Source organism: Natator depressus, chromosome 4 (assembly GCF_965152275.1).
Source record: "Natator depressus isolate rNatDep1 chromosome 4, rNatDep2.hap1, whole genome shotgun sequence".
Lineage (NCBI taxonomy): Eukaryota > Metazoa > Chordata > Testudines > Cheloniidae > Natator > Natator depressus.
In genome coordinates this window covers 62,074,895-62,095,229 of record NC_134237.1, presented here as the reverse complement: position 1 = coordinate 62,095,229, position 20,335 = coordinate 62,074,895, and the positions used below count along the sequence as shown (strand labels likewise).

Below are 20,335 nucleotides of genomic sequence, written 5' to 3'. Positions count from 1 at the left end.
TGTTAATACAAATGCATTTTCAGCCTGTGTGGTCACAGGCCAGTCAAAATATGATCCGCTGCCTCTGGAGGAAAACAATAGACAGGATGAAGAAAGAATGAAGTGAGCTGTAGCTCACAAAAGCTCATGCTCAAATAAACTGGTTAGTCTCTAAGGTGCCACAAGTACTCCTTTTCTTTTTTCTTTTTTCATTAAAGATTGGGAAGTGCTCATATACTATGGTGATGGTGCCCATATAAGTAGCTAAGATACATAGTCAGGGTCTCTGCCACAAAAGTGGCAGCCCCTAATAGGAGAGACCTTTAATATTCCATGGACACTCACCTCCAGAACTTAGTTACCATACCTACAAAAGTACATTGTAATTGCAATGTTGTGAAATGTGTTAGAGAGAGAGACAGAGATAGAGAAAGATCTGTTGCTTATTCCTAGACAAGTGGGAGATATATAACCTTTTCTTGATTATCATCTCTCATCGTTATTTTTAATGAGCCTATCGCCAGGGTATCTGGACACCAAATTTAAAAATTAAGACTTCATTAAGGTTATCCACAAAAACCCTGTTCTCCACTCCTAAGTTCAGTCACTTTACTGGAACTTTTTTTTTTGTGGGGGGGGGGTGTTAAAATTCACATTCATTTTGCTATCACCCTCCCAATGTCTCTATTACCTCAATAACCTTGTGATGGATTTGGAGACGCTCTGTGATACTTCATAAATAAAGTATATTGGCTAGTTATAGGGATGGGATTTTTTGGTTTGATTACACTGGCTTCCAATCAACAGGAGGCTGTCTAGAAAAACAGGCAGGAAGCGAAAGAATGGCTCAAGAGGGCCACCTCTCCACAAACACTTGATTCTTGTTACAGGGAAGTGCCAAGACTATTAGCTTTGAATATTTTTCCTCTTCTCCACCCGACTTGCAAACCTGGTTCAAAGCAGGACAGGAAGAGCCCAATGAATGCAGGAGATCAAAAGAACTACAGCAGAGTTTAAAAAAAGAACACTCTCTCAAGACAGAGGATGGGTTGTTCTGGGGAACCAGACTGAGACACAGGTATCTGCTGGGATGTCTGGAAAAGTTAAGCCTGCATAGATTGCCAGGGGATGGTAAGTCTTTACGTAAGCTAGCCATGCAAATAGTCTGTTTGTTGTTTTAAAATCCTGTCTCTAAATGCTTTGTTCTCACTGCAAAATAAACAATACTTTAGCTTAAGAAGACTCTCTGGTCACTATATACACAACTGGTCACAGACTTCCAAAAAGAAGACCCACAGGCGCCCATATTCAGTTGTACCTGGTGGCTAAGTACAGTTGATACACAGGGCACTGTAGAACAGGACCTGGTCAAAGAGCAGAAATACTGTGGAATTCCACCTCAGGAAAGGTAAAGAAACAAGTCCTGACAGCTGAAAGGAGGGTGCGCTCAGAGAGGTCAAAAAGGGACAAAGATACAGCTAACGTTGCAGTCGTCACAATCCGGTAGAATACGTTGGCCCTCTTACTAATCATTACATGATCAGTAACCATTAGCATCATTGACAGGATGTAACAATGACGTTAAATGAAAGATTTCCAATCATCTCACCTGTGTAATCCCTGTAAACCATATGGATCCTATATCATAAACACGAACTCACAGACAGCTTACCCACATGTGATATGGAAGCAAGGCATTATCAAATGTGTGGTGGAGGAGATACATTTATATTGATGGTGGTGGGATCAGGAACTAATTCACTGACCAAAGGTGACTCTTAGAACGTTGTTCAGCAAGTCTGAGCAGACATATAGGTGGCATTCTCAGTTTGAAGTCTATAAGGCTTCCTTGAGTTTGTCAGGATACATTATGTCTCATTCTTTTGGGCTTCTGAGACATACACTATGATGGGATTTATTGTCTCACACAATTCACTGAGGTTACAGGGAATCCTTCTCCTAACAGACCATGTTATACAAGGATAATTATTTGGGAAAAGAACTGCTAGTGAATAATGTTTCTTATTGTCTTGTTCTCATATCAGTTATCTGTTGTCCTAAGATCTCATTATGCTGTGGCATGTGTAATTTTAATAAGTGTGTGGTATACACTGTTGACATGTACCATGACTGTCAGGGAAGAAATAGACATGTCTCAGACAAGTTAACCCACATAACATTTTATAACACACCATACTACTGTCCAGACCGTCATATGATATGTAAACCCAGTTGCCAGAACCTGCTTATAGCTTAGACGTTGGATGATTTAGCATCATGTCCCACTATTGAAGAGTTCAAGACTGCTGGTTGACTGACAGAAAGTGCGGTAAATATACACTGCTGTATTAACTTCAAGCATTTAAAAAACAAAAAACAATATACCACTCAAGCTGCAGACTTTGATTCTAGCTTATCTAACCAGAGAGATATGAGCAGATGCTTTACACAAACGGTGATATGCAAATAACAGTGATGCAGATATATGATAAAGTGAAACGTAATGAAGTGAAACATAACATAATGCAACAAGACGTCTGACATATCACAGTAAACCGCAAGCACTATTACTTTTTATATGAAGTATTAGTCTTTTGTGATGTGGGCATCTGATATTCTGAGTGATATGCACCATACTGTAGAAAGGGTCTAGTACTATACAATGATATAACTTCTTTCAGTATCAGGGGAATTATACAATATGTATGGGATGAATATCAGCATGTATCTAACTGCCCTATGTACAATATATCCATTTTGGGACAAGCACTGAATAATATCAGGAACAATAATCCTCCAGAAATTCTAACATGTTCACATGATTTCTCATAATATTATTTTAGAAGAGTTTATCTCAGTTTATTCAAATAGTTCCATTCAATTGACCAGTTCATTGAAGAACACCATTGGGAGCTCACAAAACAGGCAAACTTGTTTTCCTCCTTCAATCTATGGATAATCTATGGATCTACTCGTTCATACATCTTGAAACACATGGTGACCAGAATGTATCATTTCAATTCACTAACTAAACCTCACATTTCCTTTGTTTAAGAAATCAGTTAGTTTTAAATGCAAAACATTTTTGATACAACTCTTTTCTTATGCTTCGCTTTCTAGCTCTGGCATGACCTTGCTGTGTGACCATAGGTAAGTCACTTCCATTCTCTTTACCTCTGTATCATGGGGATGGAGAAAATTCTCTAAGTCCTAGCAGGAGAGAGATTTGAGCACATCAGGAGTTTTAGAGCCCTTGAGCTCAAAAGGACAATGGGTGATTGTTGTTTGGGGCAAGGATTTACTACTTGTCCCCCATTCAAAGCCAATAACACATCTCTGTGTTTGCAATCATGAGTTAGAAATTCTCAGTGCCCCTCTGTCTCCCGCTGCCATCAGATGTTCCTTGGATTATAGAGGCTTGGATGCTAACAGGACTGGAATTTGTTACTGGCTCCCTGGATGTTCCTAGCCAATGAGGGTCTCAGTCTGGCCTCACTAGACACTAAAGATCAGGGTAGACTGATTTCATTCAAAATGTTTTTCATTTGTATTTATGAGTTACTTTCCTAATGAAAGACTGATTCTCATGAAATTCTTAGTGGTGGCAGATGGCAGAACAAGGAGCAATGGTCTCAAGTTGCAGTGGGGGAGGCGTAGGTTGGATATTAGGAAAACCTTTTTCACTAAGAGGGTGGTGATGACCTTGAATGAGTTACCTAGGGAGGTGGCAGAATCTCCATCCTTAGAAGTTTTTAAGGCCCAGCTTGACAAAGCCCTGGCTGGGATGATTAAGTTGGGGTTGGTCCTGCTTTGAGCAGGGGTGAACTAAATGACCTCCTGAGGTCTCTTCCAGCCCTAATCTTCTATGATTCTATGATCTCTGAATAATTAGGTGTATAGTCATGTAAACAGACAACTGCTAGTATCCAACCATACATTCCTTGCATATCCAAAATTTCTCAATTCACTGGGAATTTTTACATGCACAAAGGTTTCAGGATTGGGCCCCTAAGTGAATTACATACACAAACTGGTATTCCATCTAGTGTTGGCATTATTATATGTACACATGAAACATGGTCAGCATCTTCCTGTTTTAGAGAGCACCAGGCAAAGAAACATGTTTTAGACTAATCCACCCACATTTTCTCTTTTTCCTAAATATGTGCAGCCACACGCAGATAACATATAGATCTTGGGAATAATACTATCTTGGTTAGAAAATATAAATAGAGATACTTTAGTCGATTTTTAAAGATCCATTTGGCAGATCTGAGAATACAATTCAGCCCTTAAAATTTTTCTTATATGGTTATATTATGGGACAGACTTCCAGGGGAAGTTACAAGTGTTTCTTAAACTAATAACTGTAGGATGAAATACAGGGACAGATTTTGTAACCATTACTCACATGGAGTAGTATCTAATCACATCAGTGGTCAAAATACATGCAGTATAGCCATACACGTGAGCAAGCACTACTCAGAGTGAGGGTTGCAGAAATGGGCCCAGATTATTATGTGTCATATTACAGTATAAATATTTTACAAAAATGATACAATGCACAGTTTATACAGAATTTTATCCCCTTACTCTCCAGAATGCCTATCCCCATTGAATAGAGGGATGTCCTGATACTGAATGCCCTCCAGGGACTGTCACTAGCTACCTGGGAGGTCAGCTATCCCTTAGTTACCATAACTTCCCATGACAGCCATGTGCCACCAGAACAATGAAACTATTGATCAACAGGGCAGGCTTATGAGTATGTGGATAATGGAATTTCACAGGAGCCAGATCTAGATTATGGAGCTTACCTATCTTCAGAAGGGCCACAAAACCTCACAACTTTAAAAACTAAATACACAACTCATTTCTTCAACTTAGCTTTTCCTCATAATTTTACTTACACCCCCAGCAACTCACCCCCAAACTCTTGTAAACTAGCAAACTATTTCTCCTACAAGCTAGGAAAGAAGAAAAAACAGAGAGATTATTGCTCATCCTTCTCCCTCCCTGCCACACTCCCCGTATTTAAATATTTGGGAGGTGCTCAGACACTGCAGTGATGGAGCCAAATAAGTACCCAGATAGATACCAGGTAAGGAAAGAAGAGGTTATTTTTTCTACTGCTGTGTGGTGTGCCAGAGAGGTTCTGTAGAGCCAAGATGCATTCTCTACTTTTCACCAAGAAAAATTCTAGGATAAATTTTCAAATAATTCCATTTTTTAGCCACCTAGAAAATCTTCAATTCCACTAACATTTTAAAATTTTAAATGTATTTATTTTCTTTTAAAATAATCAATTTATTGGACCTTGTTTTCTCTGATCTTTCTGAGTTTCTGCTTCTGGCCAGTGGCAGAAGTTATATTCTCTGAAAGGCTCAAAGGGGCTATTTCTCAGCTTCAGAAGGGGTTGATGTGGGTTACTGAGTACAGACCAGAATTTTGGAGAATACCTTGAAAAAAGGCTACAAGTTACAGCAATAATCTCAATGTATTTCAATTTGCCTTAACCAGAAATACCAGGGAACTGAGAAGAATGTACGCTGGGAAAAAACAAGTTACTTGATGACTGCTTTGAACAAACCTTAGAAGCAGATTACAGAATTTCAGTCTCAAAGATGCCCATCTACACATACTTATCCATCATCAACCGCATACAATACTTATATCTAGGTCTAACATTTATTAGTTATCCTCTGCTCCTTGGCCCTCTGGCAGTTTCTGCAAAATAAGAAAAGTTTAAAGAAATTCTCTGTGACAAGAATGGATTTTTAAATTAAATAAATACTTTTAATATGATAAACATTTCCCACCTAATTAACACTTTTATAATATACCATATATACTCGTTCATAAGCCGAATATTTTTGGTAAAAAAGTGACGCATCATTAAAGAGCAGGGGTCGGCTTATAAACAGATCTACACCAAAATCTGATGATTTTAAACTCCATGGAATCATTGCATTGAATATCTAATACATTGTAGTTTTGTTTACCTGGAGCTTCTGCAGGCATGGAGCCTCTCAGCTCCCTGTGGCGTTCCTCTTCCCGCAGCTCCCATTGGCTGGGAATGGTGAACCATGGCCACAGGGAGCTGAGGGGCACCATGCCTTCAGATGCTCCAGGTAAACAAAACGTCCCAACCCGCCAGCGGCTTACAGTGACAGGCTGGGAGCCAAAGTTTGCCGACCCATTTATTAATGTCAATACTGCAGCCTTTTAAAGTTGCAAAGGCTTGTTTAGTGGACTAGATTGGCTTGAAAGGAATACTAAAAGAGCAGTGCTGCAGATCTGCATGACATTTGACCCAGGCATTTCACAAAATGCTATGACTTACAAGCCAATCAGAAAAGTACAATGAACGATGGTACTATAGCACTGGTGTCAGTCCACGACTGTGTAATTTGATCTCTTCATGCATTTCTACCAATGGACCTCATAAGTCTCGAGACAATATGAAAATATAAAGTGCAGAATCGATGGAATCTCTAAAAATTGAAATAGCCTGTTATCCCCACAGACATGCCACTCTACAGGGCTGCTTTGAAATAAACAAAGAACAATAATACTTTGACAGTGATAAAGCAGGTGACATTCCTATATAAAGTCCTACAAAACCTATAACTACAATAATAATAGTAATCTATTTTCATACTAGTATTTAAAATGAACGGTGAAATCAAAAGAAAAAGGTCTGCTTATCACGCAGCATTCAAACTTAAAGTTGCTGAACATGCAGAAGCAAACAATAATTGCGCCGCTGCTCGTGAATTCTGTATCAATGAGAAGCAAGTAAGACAATGACGAAAAAATAAAACAACACTAAAAGACATGCCAAGAAGCAAGAAAAAATGTCCAACAAGGTGCGCTTCATTTCCTGAGCTGGAGAAAGATCTCAATAATTGGGTTGTTGAATGTTGACAAAATGGGTACATTGTCACTAGAACTGGAATTCGTCTGCATGCTCTGCAAATGTTGAAAGACGACAAATACAAGTCAGTAAAGCCATCAATGTTTGTCGCATCAGCGGGTTGGTGTACTCGCTTCATGAACCGTCATAGTCTCTGTTTTCGTCAGCGAACAAAGATAGCGCAACACCTGCCGAGAGATCTGGAAGAAAAAAATCGAATCTTTCCAAAGGTTTATTATAAAATATCAAAAGGAATATGCATTTGAACTGTCACAAATAGGAAACATGGACGAAACACAGATGACATTTGATCTCCTGAGCAACAGAACAGTAACCTGTGTTGGTGAAAAAAGAGTTTTAATTAAAACCACTGGCCACGAAAAAAATCCATTTTACGGTGGATTTATCGTGTTTGGCAAATGGATCAAAGCTCCCTCCTGTTGTTATTTTTAAAAGAAAAACTTTGCCTAAAAACATGAAATTTCCTGCTGGTGTCATCATACATGCACACGAAAAGGGATGGATGGATGGATGGATGAAAGTGAGACTATTGAATGGCTGGAAAAAGTATGGAATAAGAGACCAGGAGCACTTTTCAAGAAACCTGCTATGCTCGTTTGGGACATGTTCAGGGCACACAAGACAGATGAGGTGAAAAATGTGGCCAAAAATATGAAAACTACTTTAGCTGTAATACCTGAAGGCTTAACTTCAGTTCTACAACCGCTTGATGTCTGCCTGAACAAACCCTTTAAAGACAGGCTACACAAAATGTGGTCTGAATGGATGTGCTCAGGCATGGTGAAGTTGACAAAAGGTGGGAATCTTATGAAGCCCGAAATCAAGCTGGTCGCCCAGTGGATCAAGGACGCATGGGTGTCCATTCCCTCGGAAATGACAGAAAAATCATTTAGGAAATGCTGTATCAGCAATGCACTCAACAGGTCAGAGAAGGATACCATATTTGATGATGACAAAACAGAGGCTGATGATGAGAAGGAATCTGAGTCTGAAGATGACACTGCTGACATCTACGATGACAGTGCAGGTGCAGCTGTGACTGAAGCTGAGTTTAATGAACTGTTTGGTGAATCAGAGACTGATTCAGACTTTGAAGGATTTTAAGACTTTTTAAAGTCTCATATTGTTCTAAGTTACTTGTTTTAAATATCCATTTACCGATTTTAAATATTGACTGTAATTTTGAAGGTGAATACATATTTGTTTAGTTATTATTATAACAACAACAGGTTTTTCATAAGATAACATTAAAATAATTCTAGCAAAACTTTGAGTGTTTCTTGTGACGCCAGCTTTTAAAATATAGCAGGGGTTGGAAAACTTTGGCTCCCGGCCCATAAAGGTAAGCCACTGGCGGGTGGGGGCGTTTTGTTTACTTGGAGCCTCTGTAGGCACAGAGCCCCTCAGCTCCCAGTGGCCGCGGTTTGCCATTCCCAGCCAATAGGAGCTGCAGGAAGTGGCGCCACTTCCCACAGTTCCCATTGGCTGGGAACGGCAAACCATGGCCATTGGGAGCTGAGGGGCTCCACGCCTGTGAACGCTCCAGGTAAACAAAACATCCAGGCCCGCTAGCAGCTTACCCTAACGGGCCAGAAGCCAAAGTTTGCCAATCCCTGAAATATAGGGTTGGCTTATGAAAGGGTCATACAGTTTTCGCTATTTTTACCTATCCATCTTGGGGGGGTTGGCTTATAAACAAACGGGCTAAGGAACGAGTATATACGGTAGGTCAAATTAGTGCCTTAATCAACAGGACAGTGTCCCTTTACAATTTTTACTACTCAGAAACCACTGTCAGTTCAATGTTCCTCTCTTTGAAATCTTTCCAACACCCAAGGTCTTTACAAAGCTTTCAGTGGCAATCACAGATTCACTTCACAAATCCATTCATCATGTTTTCTATACCTGAACTACTGGTTAATTGCAGCAGACACACCACAAGCATGCAGTCACCTCCACTTAGTGAACAATGGAGACAGTGGGATTTATGTAGTTCCTTGAGCAAGAGTTTATGTCAAATCATTTCACAAACACGTTCCCCATCTGTGGAATTCTTTGCAGGTTTATACAGCAGAGCTCCCTATTATGGCCTTTTAATTCCAATATATCAATTTGTTCTTTAAATCAGAAAATATTCAAGGGTCAGACACTACAGCAGCCCTATTCTACTATAATCATTATAGGTTTATACATAAGCATTAAATCTCAAGAAGGATAACCTGTTAAGTGTCAATTTAATGAAACAAGAGACTGCACTGTTTCAAAACACAACTGGTAAACTGGTTCAGATCCAAACAGACTAGAGAGCAGCACATCATACTACTCACCAATTGTGTAATCAAATAAAACACACAGAAAAAAAGGAATCATAAATAATCATGACAAGAGTTTGTCTTAGATAGAAACTAGAATTTTCTTGTTTGCAAAACAAGTTAGTTTCCAGTAAATATTTGTAAATAACAAAATGAATTTAATGCAACCTTTTTTCTCTGCACCCCCCATCTGGCAGTTTCATGCTGACACTAGTCAATTTCACAAGGGACAGTAGTGTTTGGCTGACAGCCAGTACACTGGGAATGGTGCTGGTAAATGGGGAAAATACTAACATATTTGCCTGTATAGTACAGAGAAACCTGGTGTTAAAGTTTAAAGACGACCCTCATTAATAGTCCATTTTACAGTGTTAAATTACCTGTACTAAATTACCATCCCTCCAATCAAAGTAACCAAATATTTGTCCCAGATGTGGTATAAATTTTTCCTAGGAGAATAGCTGAATGACTTAGGACTGTGATTTACATAGTTCATTGTTCATAGTTCACAGTAGATCAGTGGTTCTCAAACTGTGGGTCCAGACCCCAAAGTGGGTCGTGACCCCGTTTTAATGGGGTCGCCAGGGCTGGTGTTAGATTTGCTGGGGCCCAGGACTGCAGCCCAACCCCCACTCCCCAGGGCCGAAGCCCAAGGGCTTCAGCACAGGGCGACGGGGCTCGAGCCCCCTCCCGCCCGAGGTCATGTAGTAATTTTTGTTGTCAGAAGGGGGTCACGGTGCAATGGAGTTTGAGAACCCCTGCAGTAGATCATTATAATAAGCTATAGATTTTTTCCTTCACTAATGGCTAGGGCTAATGGAAGACAGATGAACATTTTGACTTTATATATTTAAGCATATTTTCACTAGGAATTTGTATTTTAAATATTAAACTATATTAGTTTAATAAAGAATGCAATAATATTTCACATCAAATAAATTTAATCTTTTATGGGATTCCCTTTCGCTTTTCAAGTAACATTCTCATCCAGCTTTATGAAAAGATCACTCCTTTGAGATTATTTTAGTCAGCCCTTAAGAGGTTACTTATTTAAATTTATTGGCGGGAGGAAGCAATATTCCCTGAATTTTTCCAGGTAAAAAGTATTAAGAACAAAAAGACTTAACTATGTCATCAGCAAAAAGCAAACAAACAACAAAACAGAAAAACCCCAAATAAACAAAACACAACTCTACAATATACAAGGTCATCAACTAAAGAAATATCCAATCTGTATCATGCAGTTTAAGGGACATTATGGGAAACAACAGGGAGTGTGTAACTTTTATAGGATTATGTGGGTCTATAGACCTGCACAGACATTTTGCAGAGCTCACAATCTATATTCTCTCAGGTTTGGCAAACTCACACAGACTATGTATTTTTTAGGATTTTGGAATCAACTGGCAGAAACTGGTATGTTCATAGCTGAGTCATCATCTTTTCTTATCAGGACAATAGCAAATAGAATATGAGAATATTTCTGCACAGATTCAGAGCAAGATATCATTCTACCTCAATTCTAAAAATTATTTTCACCACCCATTGACATTAGATGTGTTCTCGATGTCTTCTAACTAGTCCAACAGGAACTCCTCCACTGTTATAACATTAGGATCCCATTGGCTGTGAGTCTCTGAATTTAAGATATGCCAAATATGGGTACTTTGTTTATTTTTAGAAAATCTGATTGGGCCTACCTTTATGTTAATAACCTGAAGCCTGAGCTTCCACCTCTATAAAATAAGAATAATGATACTGACTTCCTTTTTAAAGTTCTTTGAGATCTACTGATGAAACACGTTATATAAAAGTTAGGTATTATTATCAGCCTCGGGTTTTCCTTAAACAACCTCTCTACAATGACCTAAAAGCACTTTATCAAAGGATTCTAAATACTGTAATAAATTCTTAAATCAAATCGATGAGGCATACTGTTCATCTGACAATTGTTCAAAGAAAAAGGCAGACGAACAAAAAGTAAAATCTACCTGTAACATTTCAGGAGATCCCTGGTGACATTTGACACTAAAAACTCAGGAGTTCCAAATCCAACTGACCAGCACCCAATTCTTGGGAACCCAATCAAAATAACAAAATAAATAAATAAATTCTTCCATAGATTGAATTTTCTGATCCTATGCCAAATAAACAAACAATTACTATAGCCATTGTTCAAAATGAGAGTTCAAAAAGGGTATATACAACCAGTGTTTGTGCCTGGCATTTCAAAGAAAAATAATAATGGCTTTTCCAGTTAATATTTCCTTTCTCTTTCCCCAGGAAGATATGTCCCCTAACTCCTGCCTCTTTCTTATAGTGCATTAAGCAATGACACTGGTTAAAAAGTCTACATTTAGCACAGAAGAACACAAAGTGACAGCAGTATCTCAGATATCCCTGTGTAGTAACTGTGTAAAATACTGATTTTTAAACTGGTGACTCTGGTAGCTCATGCATGGCCTCTAGCCTCACCATTTAACTCTGGCAATCTCTGCATTTACAGCATGTTTTTTCTATATTTAGTGGTAATCCATTCTACCCTGTCAGTCCCTGTCTGGAGTCTTCACATCACATCATGCAAAAGATGACAAAGGGTAATTTGTCCATGAGAAAACTGTTATGCCATTCTAGAGGTTGAAATACAACTAAAGTGTTTTGAAATTAAAAATAGGGAGTCTTTGCACAATGAAATCATCTTAGGTTTTCACTAAGGGTTTTACTGTATATGCTCTCTGCAACTGATCTCTTTATAGTCAACTGGGCAATTAATAACTTTCAAGTTCTATATTTCATAAGCAGAACTGTTCGAAAAAGGCATGTGTCAGTTCATCTAATACAGCAACCATCAATGGTATTTACTTTAATAAAAAATAAATATTTACATCTTATCCGTGGGGAGATGTTAAAGACACTAGTTGCATTACCAATACATTACGAACGTGAACAGCTGCATTAATTTTCGGCTGGAACAAAACCTACATATCCAGGAAATGGATTTTAATACCACATTTGAAACCCTCTTTATTAATAGTATATTTTTGATCTGATGCTAGACAACACACAAGTATAAGTCTGTACTATTATTTCTGCAAAAATCTGAGGGTATTGGACTGAAATCACAACTTTCTAAATCACAATTAAAAACAAAGTCATTTTGCCATCAGATTTTTTTCATGACACTTGAAAGGAAACCCAAAGGAGTCTACGGCAGAAAACGAATGCTTTAAGACATTATACTGACCAAAAGCCCTTGCTCTCCTTCCCACCCACAAAAAACTTATTAAACAACTATATTCTTTCAATAGGAAAAGTCAGGCTCCACTTTATAATTGTATGCAATCTCTTCAGATAAAAGGAAGATAATATCCATCAGTCTTGTCACACAAAAAGTATAAAAGAGATAAGGAACATACGATGGGCAGAGATATTGCTTCTTTTTCCCCTTTCCTTTCTTTGAAGATTTCTCTTTGGAATAGGCTTCTTCAACCCATAAAGACAACAAAACAAAAAAGAGAATTTCCAGTAAGAACTTCATCTTGAGGGCATAAGTCTCAGAAGTACAGCTGATCTATGGTAGATAAGAAAAAAGGGCTATATTAGTGGGGTTAATTATGGAAAATGGGACCACCTACATATAGGAAGTAAACAAATATATTTCATTCACACACAAGGATCACAGAAAACTCAGCTCAACAAATTATCTCAAGAGAGAGGTGCTCCTAGGCTACAAATGAGATATAGTGTTTGTTTTAAGTATCCTCCCAATATTTACGTACATGGATAGACTGTATGATAGGAGATACACAATAAATTGATATAAACATATTTTTGTTGCTGTGTTTTGGAGGAATACATTTAAACTCTCTAAAGGAAGCCCTAACTCAAGAGGCCTGTGAATTCTCACCTGACATGGGTAGACTGCCCCCTCTAAAAACCCACCATATTAACCCAGAGACATTTATATGCCAGAGCATGCTCCACAGTATGCCAAGTATTGAGATCATAAGAATTTCATATTTCATTTTAAACCACTGTGTTCAACAAATTTACCATTAATAGACAAGACACAAAGTTAGGGACTCATACTGTAACCTTAATGCACCCAAGTAGTCCCATTAATCTAAATTTTAAGTGTGAATAAAAATTGCACGTGTAGGCTCTTACATGGGATTGTATATTTGAATAGCTTTCAAATACAATACATTAGACAACAAAGAATATACCACACGTATTACAGAAATTACAGATTATAATGAACATGGTAATTATCAGGGGTGACCAATAACCTACAGAATACTATGCTTTCCTCTGCATTTTGTGTCCTAACTACCACAAGTAGCTTTTCCATCCTTTTCTCCCTAGAGCAACAGAAGCACTTTATAGATTTTTTTTCTTTTTTAGAAACAGTAGTTGCATCTCTCTCCCCCTTGGAAGCAGCAGGATATTTATATTCCTTTTAACGTCAGCAACAGAAGGAGCTTCTTGTCCACCCTCCAAAAGCAACAACAGAAGGGGCTTCTTACGCCCTAAGCAAACAGCAGCAGGGACTCCTTGCCAAATTACAAGATATGGGACTCTCCATCTCCTTCCCAAGCAACAGGGCAGAGCTCTGATACCTCCGCAGCTGCAGCAGCAGTCTCTTGACTCTCAGCCCCAGCAGCAGCAGGAGAACGAGGGATAGCTTACTACCGTCACTCATACACAGCATCCAGGGACTTCCTGTCCTCTCTCCCAGTTAGAAAACTGTCCCCCCCTCAAAGAAAGCAGCATTAAATACACGATAGTAATAATAAATAATAATCATTTATATAGGATCTTTCATTGGAGGCTCCTGAAGAGCTTTACAAAATGCACATAAAAGGATCCTTACACGCTAACTATGGCATCAGGTCCCAGTAAACTACCTTCTCCCCCACCCCACACCATTCTCCAATCACAGCAACAGTGACTCTCTACTCCTCCCCCAGCCAAGCAGAGCAACAGGGGGTTCCCCATGGCCTCCTTCTCCAACCACAGGAAGCTCTCTGGGGCTGGGGCTCCCTTCAGCTGTAGGTCTTGTACATAGGTGCTGGAACTAGGGATGCAGGGGGGAGTACTCCCTGGCTTGAAGTGGTTTCCGTTATATCCAGGGTTTACAGTTTGATTCAATGGCTCTCAGCACCCCCACCGTACAAATTGTTCCAGCGCCCCTGGTCTTGTACAGTGCTAGCAGCAGGTTATTTGCACTAAACTCATCACCAACCCAGCGACAACAGGGGCTCCCCGGGCCCTCCATTCTCCAGCAGCAGCCACCCCACCTGCAACAGCAGCGCGAGCGACGCCCCGCCGGCCTCTGCCAGGCCAGCCCTGGGGCTCCGGGCCCTCCGCCTCCCGCGCGCAGCAACCCCGTCTCCCTGCTCCCCACGGCCGCGAGCAGCGGCGTCTCCCCCAGCGGCCCAGTGCTGGCCGAGGTACTGAAGGCGCTTCGCGAGGAGACAAGTGCGCCCAGTGCACCGGGGCCCCAGAGACAGGGACTCGCTGGGCCAACGGGGATGATGGAGCATCTCCTCCGCCGCCCCCCGCGCCCGGGCCAACGTAGCACGCACGCAGCCCCACGGCCCACCCTGCCAACACCCGGTACATACCACAGGGCGCCCCCCACCGCCGGAGCGCAGGACGCCGCAGCCCCCGATTCCCCCCCCACCCCTTTCCTAGAGCCGGAGGGGGCTCGGGACCCAGCAGCGCGCCATGGCAGAGCCGCGACGGACCGAGCACCTCTTCCAGCAGCCGTGGCAAAATGAACCCTGCATCTAAATGCGCCCTGTCCCCTACTGAGCATGTGCAAAATGCTCACCCCCCCCCCCCCCCCCCGTGAGCATGTGCACAGCGCCTGCCCATGTGCCCTGGAGAAGTGGAGCCTTTTGCCCTCAGTTTCCCCGAGTGCTCGTTTCCCCTAGGGAATGCGGGGAGGGAGTGGTATTGTTAGGAGCGGAGAGGGAAGGGGATAGGGACGCATATTTGCTCTTTCCTGTGAGCATCCCCGCTAGAATTCCGGCAGGGGGAAAAAAAGTTAAACTGGGACAGTGGCATCAGGGGGTAAAACGCTAGGCTCGCTCTCCCCCCCTCCCCGCCCCAACCAGATCCCCTGCTCTTGTGGGCATCCCTGAGTGCTCAGATATAGAGGAGAGTGGACACCCACTGTGAGACATGAGGGCTAGAGGAGGGCAGAATTCCCAGCAGAAGTCATGTAGTGGGGTGAAACACTGGTTCGGGATATGGGGGTGGGAGTCAGTATCCAAGGGGGTTCCAAAGTAAACGGAAAAGGGCAATTAACACGCACTGGAAATAGAAACTACACAAAAGTAGAGAAAATGGAATAGGAATGGACAGTAAATACCATTTTAAAAATAGGGGGAAAGGGGGAAGAGATATAGTTTAAAAATATCAGAAAAACATGGAGAGGGAGAAAAAGAAAAATTAAAATAGGCAAGAGCAGTAATATAGTACAATTTTAGTAAATAAATAAGGGGAAATAATCTTGAACTACAAGATATATGTCACCACCCTGCTCATTCTGCTGGCATGTTTGCCCATTCTTTTTGTCATTTTTTGTTTTAGATTATGTGAACAAATCACAGAGACTATATCCTCCTATGTGTTTGTACAGTGCCTAGCACAGATGGTTCCAGTTCCAGTTGGGGCACTACCATAATGCAGATAAAAATTATAACGATAAATTCTTGTTGGAGGAGCTTTGGGCATTAGATAGCCTGACAGAGCATATCATTTAAACCGGTATAATTCCCCTGAAAAAAAGCAAGGATTTCTGTTTCAAAGATCATTGTAATTTTGCATCTCTCGCAGATACTGTAACTTTTATTTTATAAAATCTTTTCTAATTATTACATAAATTAGTTGTATTATAAATCAAGAGTGAACAGAAAGGGACATCATTTATAAAAAAAAAGGAAGGCCCCAATCCTGCTGAAACATACACACACACACACACACACAGCACTTTAACCATATAAGTAGTTCCAATGAAGTGCATAAATACTTGCAAAATCAGGGCATTAAGGCCAAATTATGGAAACACATACAGGAGTAAGTTTAGTCATCTAAGTAGACTCAGCATAGAACAAGTCCACTCGTCCATTAGCATCATGGTCCTTAGCAGGGCACCTTTCCACTACCATTCCTGGTTGCAGGGCATATTCTCAATATTATGTAATATTCCTCAAAGTGTGCCCATCCTCAACTCTTCATCCATGGTTTACAGAATGACATATTCTGAGGATTGCCTCATGCCACTCAGAATGTTCCTTGCAAGGGACCATGGATGCTAGTGGAAGGGCAAGCATATTCTGCTGAGCATATGCTTTAGAATGTGTCTTGCTATAAGAGATAAGAATGTATTGATGGGCACATTCTGAGGGGTGTCATATCCCTCAGACATGCTGTGCTATGAGGCATGGGTGCTAGTGGAGGGTGAGCACATTCAAAAGGTTATTCCACACGCACCAGAACGTGCCCTGTGGTAATGGAAGTGCATGTGGGTACGCTCTGGTGATTTTTCCTTTGCTGCTATATATCAAATGCTTGCGGTACTTTCTAATATTTGCTCTGTGCCCATCAGAATTTTACCAACATCTCCACAACCTCTTTCAGCAACACATGTCAAAACTCAAATGAATTAGTCTTTGCATGTGTCTCCTTGACATGCAGCCCTGCCAGCACAGGGAAGAAAAGAAAACACAACAAAGTGGTTCAAATCAGATCAATTTTATCTTCAAAACACCACAAATTCTTCTCACAATGGAAAGAAACAACTTGGATAAGTCAGTCTATTCAACCAGAACCAATGTGCTGTTTAAGATTGTAGATGTTACAGAGTAGGCAAAGAATTTTTTGTTTCAGTGAGAGTACAAGAAATCAAAACAATCTGTAGGACTCAAGTCAGTTCTACATATAATATTATAAATTTAATTTAAAAATTGTACATAAGGAAATCCAATAGATTTATTTTTAAATTCAGGGTAAGGTTAGCACAAAAGGTATCTATTTTCCTTTTCACTTAGGTGCTGTAAGTCTGCACGATTTCTTCCCTGTCTAAACAATAATACAAACTATCATACCTGAAGTATATTTTGTTAACATGGTGAATGATCAGACTTTTTATAAGACCTACAATTCTATTTGCCTAAATTATGGAATCTGTCTTAGACACCTAGCAGGATCATTCTCATCTAAAACTACTGTACCAAAATAAATGTTGATAGATCTAAGTACATGACTCATTCTTCCGTGACCATAACTCTATTCGACCAAGCCCCACTAGTCACATATGCCTAATAGGTCTTTCAGCCTTGAACCCTATAAGATGGTTACATAATACAGCTGGTCAGACTTTTTTTAATTAAAAAAACATTTTAGATAAAAAACGGACAAAAAAGGTAGCAAATATCAGCTGAATATTTTGTTTGTTCTTTATAAAACACGTCCCCTCCAAATTTTATGGAGTTTTAAGGAACTACATGCAAACTGCAGATTTGCTCATGTATGCAAATTAAATTAGGGGTGACGAATGTAATTAATGTATAAACATTTGTAAAACTCCAGACATAGTGCTGCTGAATGGTATTATGCTATTTGTGCTCCACTGTTCACTGACACTTGAGGAAGTACAAAAGATCATCCAAAATTTACAGACTGGACATGCTGGCATTCCACCTGAGCCACTCAAAGGTGCATCTGAACCAGTGAGCATCAGCCTATATCAACTGTTCTTAAAAGTGTGGGCATCAGGCAAAATAGCAGAATAGAAAGACAGCATCTCTGTAAAAGAACAAGGGATCTCATACAAAGTGTGGCAACTACAGGCCGACCTCCTTGATATTGGTTCCTGGAAAAGTCTTCATTCACATTCTCCTTGGTAGGATGCAGCCCCTCGTTAACAGACATCATCCTCCACAGCAATCATATTTAACTGTTGGGCAGCTGACAATGAAGAACACTGTCCTTACCCTCCAGCTTCTAGCAGAGCTGCACTGAGAATTTAACCGCCTGCTTCACAAGGCATATAATCAACATGAAACAGCTTTTTGTTTTCAGTCAACAGGTCAGCTCTTTGGCTAGTACTTAAAGGAATTGGTGTTCCAGACGTTCTGCTAAACCTGATGCATGATCTTCACACTGGTCCTGGTGCAAGGGTATGCATTGATTCATGGCTTTCATAGCATTTCTACACAACCTCAGGTGTGTGGCAGACATGCATTCTTGCCCCAGCACTATTCTGTTAAGCTATCAAGTGGATATTAGGACTTAGCGTGCCACACCACAGAATCACGGTTGGTCAAGATGTGTTCACCGTCCAAGACTATGCCAATGATGCCTTGCTTGTAGAGAAGTCAGAGAATTTCAGCCTCATCCTCCAAGGCGCTGCTCACAATATGAAGTTGAAAACCATAGTCCAAAATCTCAGAGCTGGGCCAGCAGTAAACCCCAGTGAAGACAGGGTCAAGTAACAGGAAGAGCTGTGATGAGTTTATCTACCTAGGTGGTAAGCAGTGTTCAGATGTTCACCGCAAACCCAATGTTCTTCAATGAATAAGTCTCACATCCTGCATGAAATCCAGGTGTGGCTTAAGGACTTAAAAATGTGTTTGGGCTGAGACAAAGTTCAGGATCTATTAAACCTGTGTACTACCTGTATTGCTCTCTGAGTCAGAAACCTGGACCCTCTTACCGGCAGACTTGGAGTCGCTAGAGACATTCCATGTACACTGTCAGCACCAAATACTGAACATAAAATGGTTTGACCAGGGGTGAGAACACTTACCGGTACAGGGTGGGGGGAGGGGGAGAGGGGACTCCAGCCCCCGGAAGGGGCAGGGCCTTGGGCGGAAGGGGCGGGGCTCGGGGGGTCAGCATCCTCCAGCCAGCCCTTCCATGCTGCATGGCCCATGCTGTCCGGGGCTCCCGTGTTGATTTAAAGGGCCCGGGGCTCCAGACGCCGCTGCTGCGGTAACTGGGTATGGGCCGGTGCAGGTTCTTACCAGTATGCAGTACCAGCCTATACTGGCTCACTTTCACCCCTGGGTTTGACTTTGTGCGAAAGGTCATAATCTATCACAGGTCTGGCCTTCTTTCAATCACTCATTATATTCAGAAGCAGTGTTGCCTGCTTTTTAGCCATGTTGCCAAAATGAACAAAAACACCCCAGCATACCATGGTCTCACACTCTCCCTTGACATGTGAAGGGCTGAATGCCATGACCCTACCTGTGGAGATTTGGGGATTACAGGATTGAGCCAAGTGTAGGAAGTGCCCTAACAATGCTTACCTCAAAACCATCAACCATGGTCAGTGTGGCTGGCGCAACTTGTCTGCAGTAGACTATGCATGTTTGATGCTCCACAGTTCCATCTTCTTGGTGCTAATTAATTAAATAACTTGCACGGTTGTCAAAACTAATAGAGTGTGCTCTGGTTATAACAGACATTCATATTACTAAGAGTTTCCCTTTTTATTTGCTGTAGCTAGGACATGTGTCTTCTCAGGTGTCTTGGAGTACTTGAGGGCCCCTCAGTGATGTTTAGCTTTCTAATATAAAGAAGGGTCCCTAGCCTCTGTTTGCCAGAAGCTGGGAATGGGCAACACGGAATGGATCACTTGATGATTACTTGTTCCACTCATTCCCTTCGAAGCACCTGGCATTGACCACTGTCAGAAGACAGGATACTGGGCTAGATGGATCATTGGTCTGACCCACTATGGCTGTTCTTATGTTCTAAGGTAATCAGACAGATGGCCTACCATGGGTTCCTCCCAGCCTTATTGGTTTTATGGTTTCAAGCTGGAAACCTCTTCAAATATTTTTATATGCGGTTTTATATTATCCTTTTCTGTTGAGTTGTCTTTGCTTATCTCCAAATTCAGATTGTTGTTGTGCTGAAGAAAATTGATAGAATTCTTCCTTGAAGATTTTCCCTCCCAGATTTGTACTGATAAAAATCCACTGCAGCAACGTCCATTTAAAAGTTGTGAAAAGCAGAGTACAGTATGAGATCTTCCTATAAGGATCATTTAGTATGGGAAGTAGAGATGAATTAGGCTTAAATATCC

General features: G+C 40.8%; 1 protein-coding gene across 4 annotated transcripts in view; it reads right to left on the bottom strand.

Annotated features, from left to right (window-relative positions):
* The window catches only part of GLRB (glycine receptor beta), a 71,875-nt gene extending 56,886 nt beyond the window's left edge, over window positions 1–14,989 (bottom strand). For 3 of the 4 annotated variants that reach the window (XR_012639302.1, XM_074951052.1, XM_074951054.1), the window contains exons 1-2: window positions 14,856–14,989; window positions 12,645–12,799 (exon numbers count right to left, since the gene is read on the bottom strand). Coding sequence is in view for 3 of the 4 variants with exons in the window: in XM_074951052.1 (XP_074807153.1) it covers window positions 12,645–12,766 (122 nt within the window). In the remaining variant the exon portion in view is untranslated. Of the gene's footprint in view, window positions 1–12,644; window positions 12,800–13,847; window positions 13,939–14,855 lie in introns of those variants that run through there. The other variant, XM_074951053.1, reaches the window with a different exon arrangement.
* Between the last annotated feature and the right edge of the window lie 5,346 nt (window positions 14,990–20,335).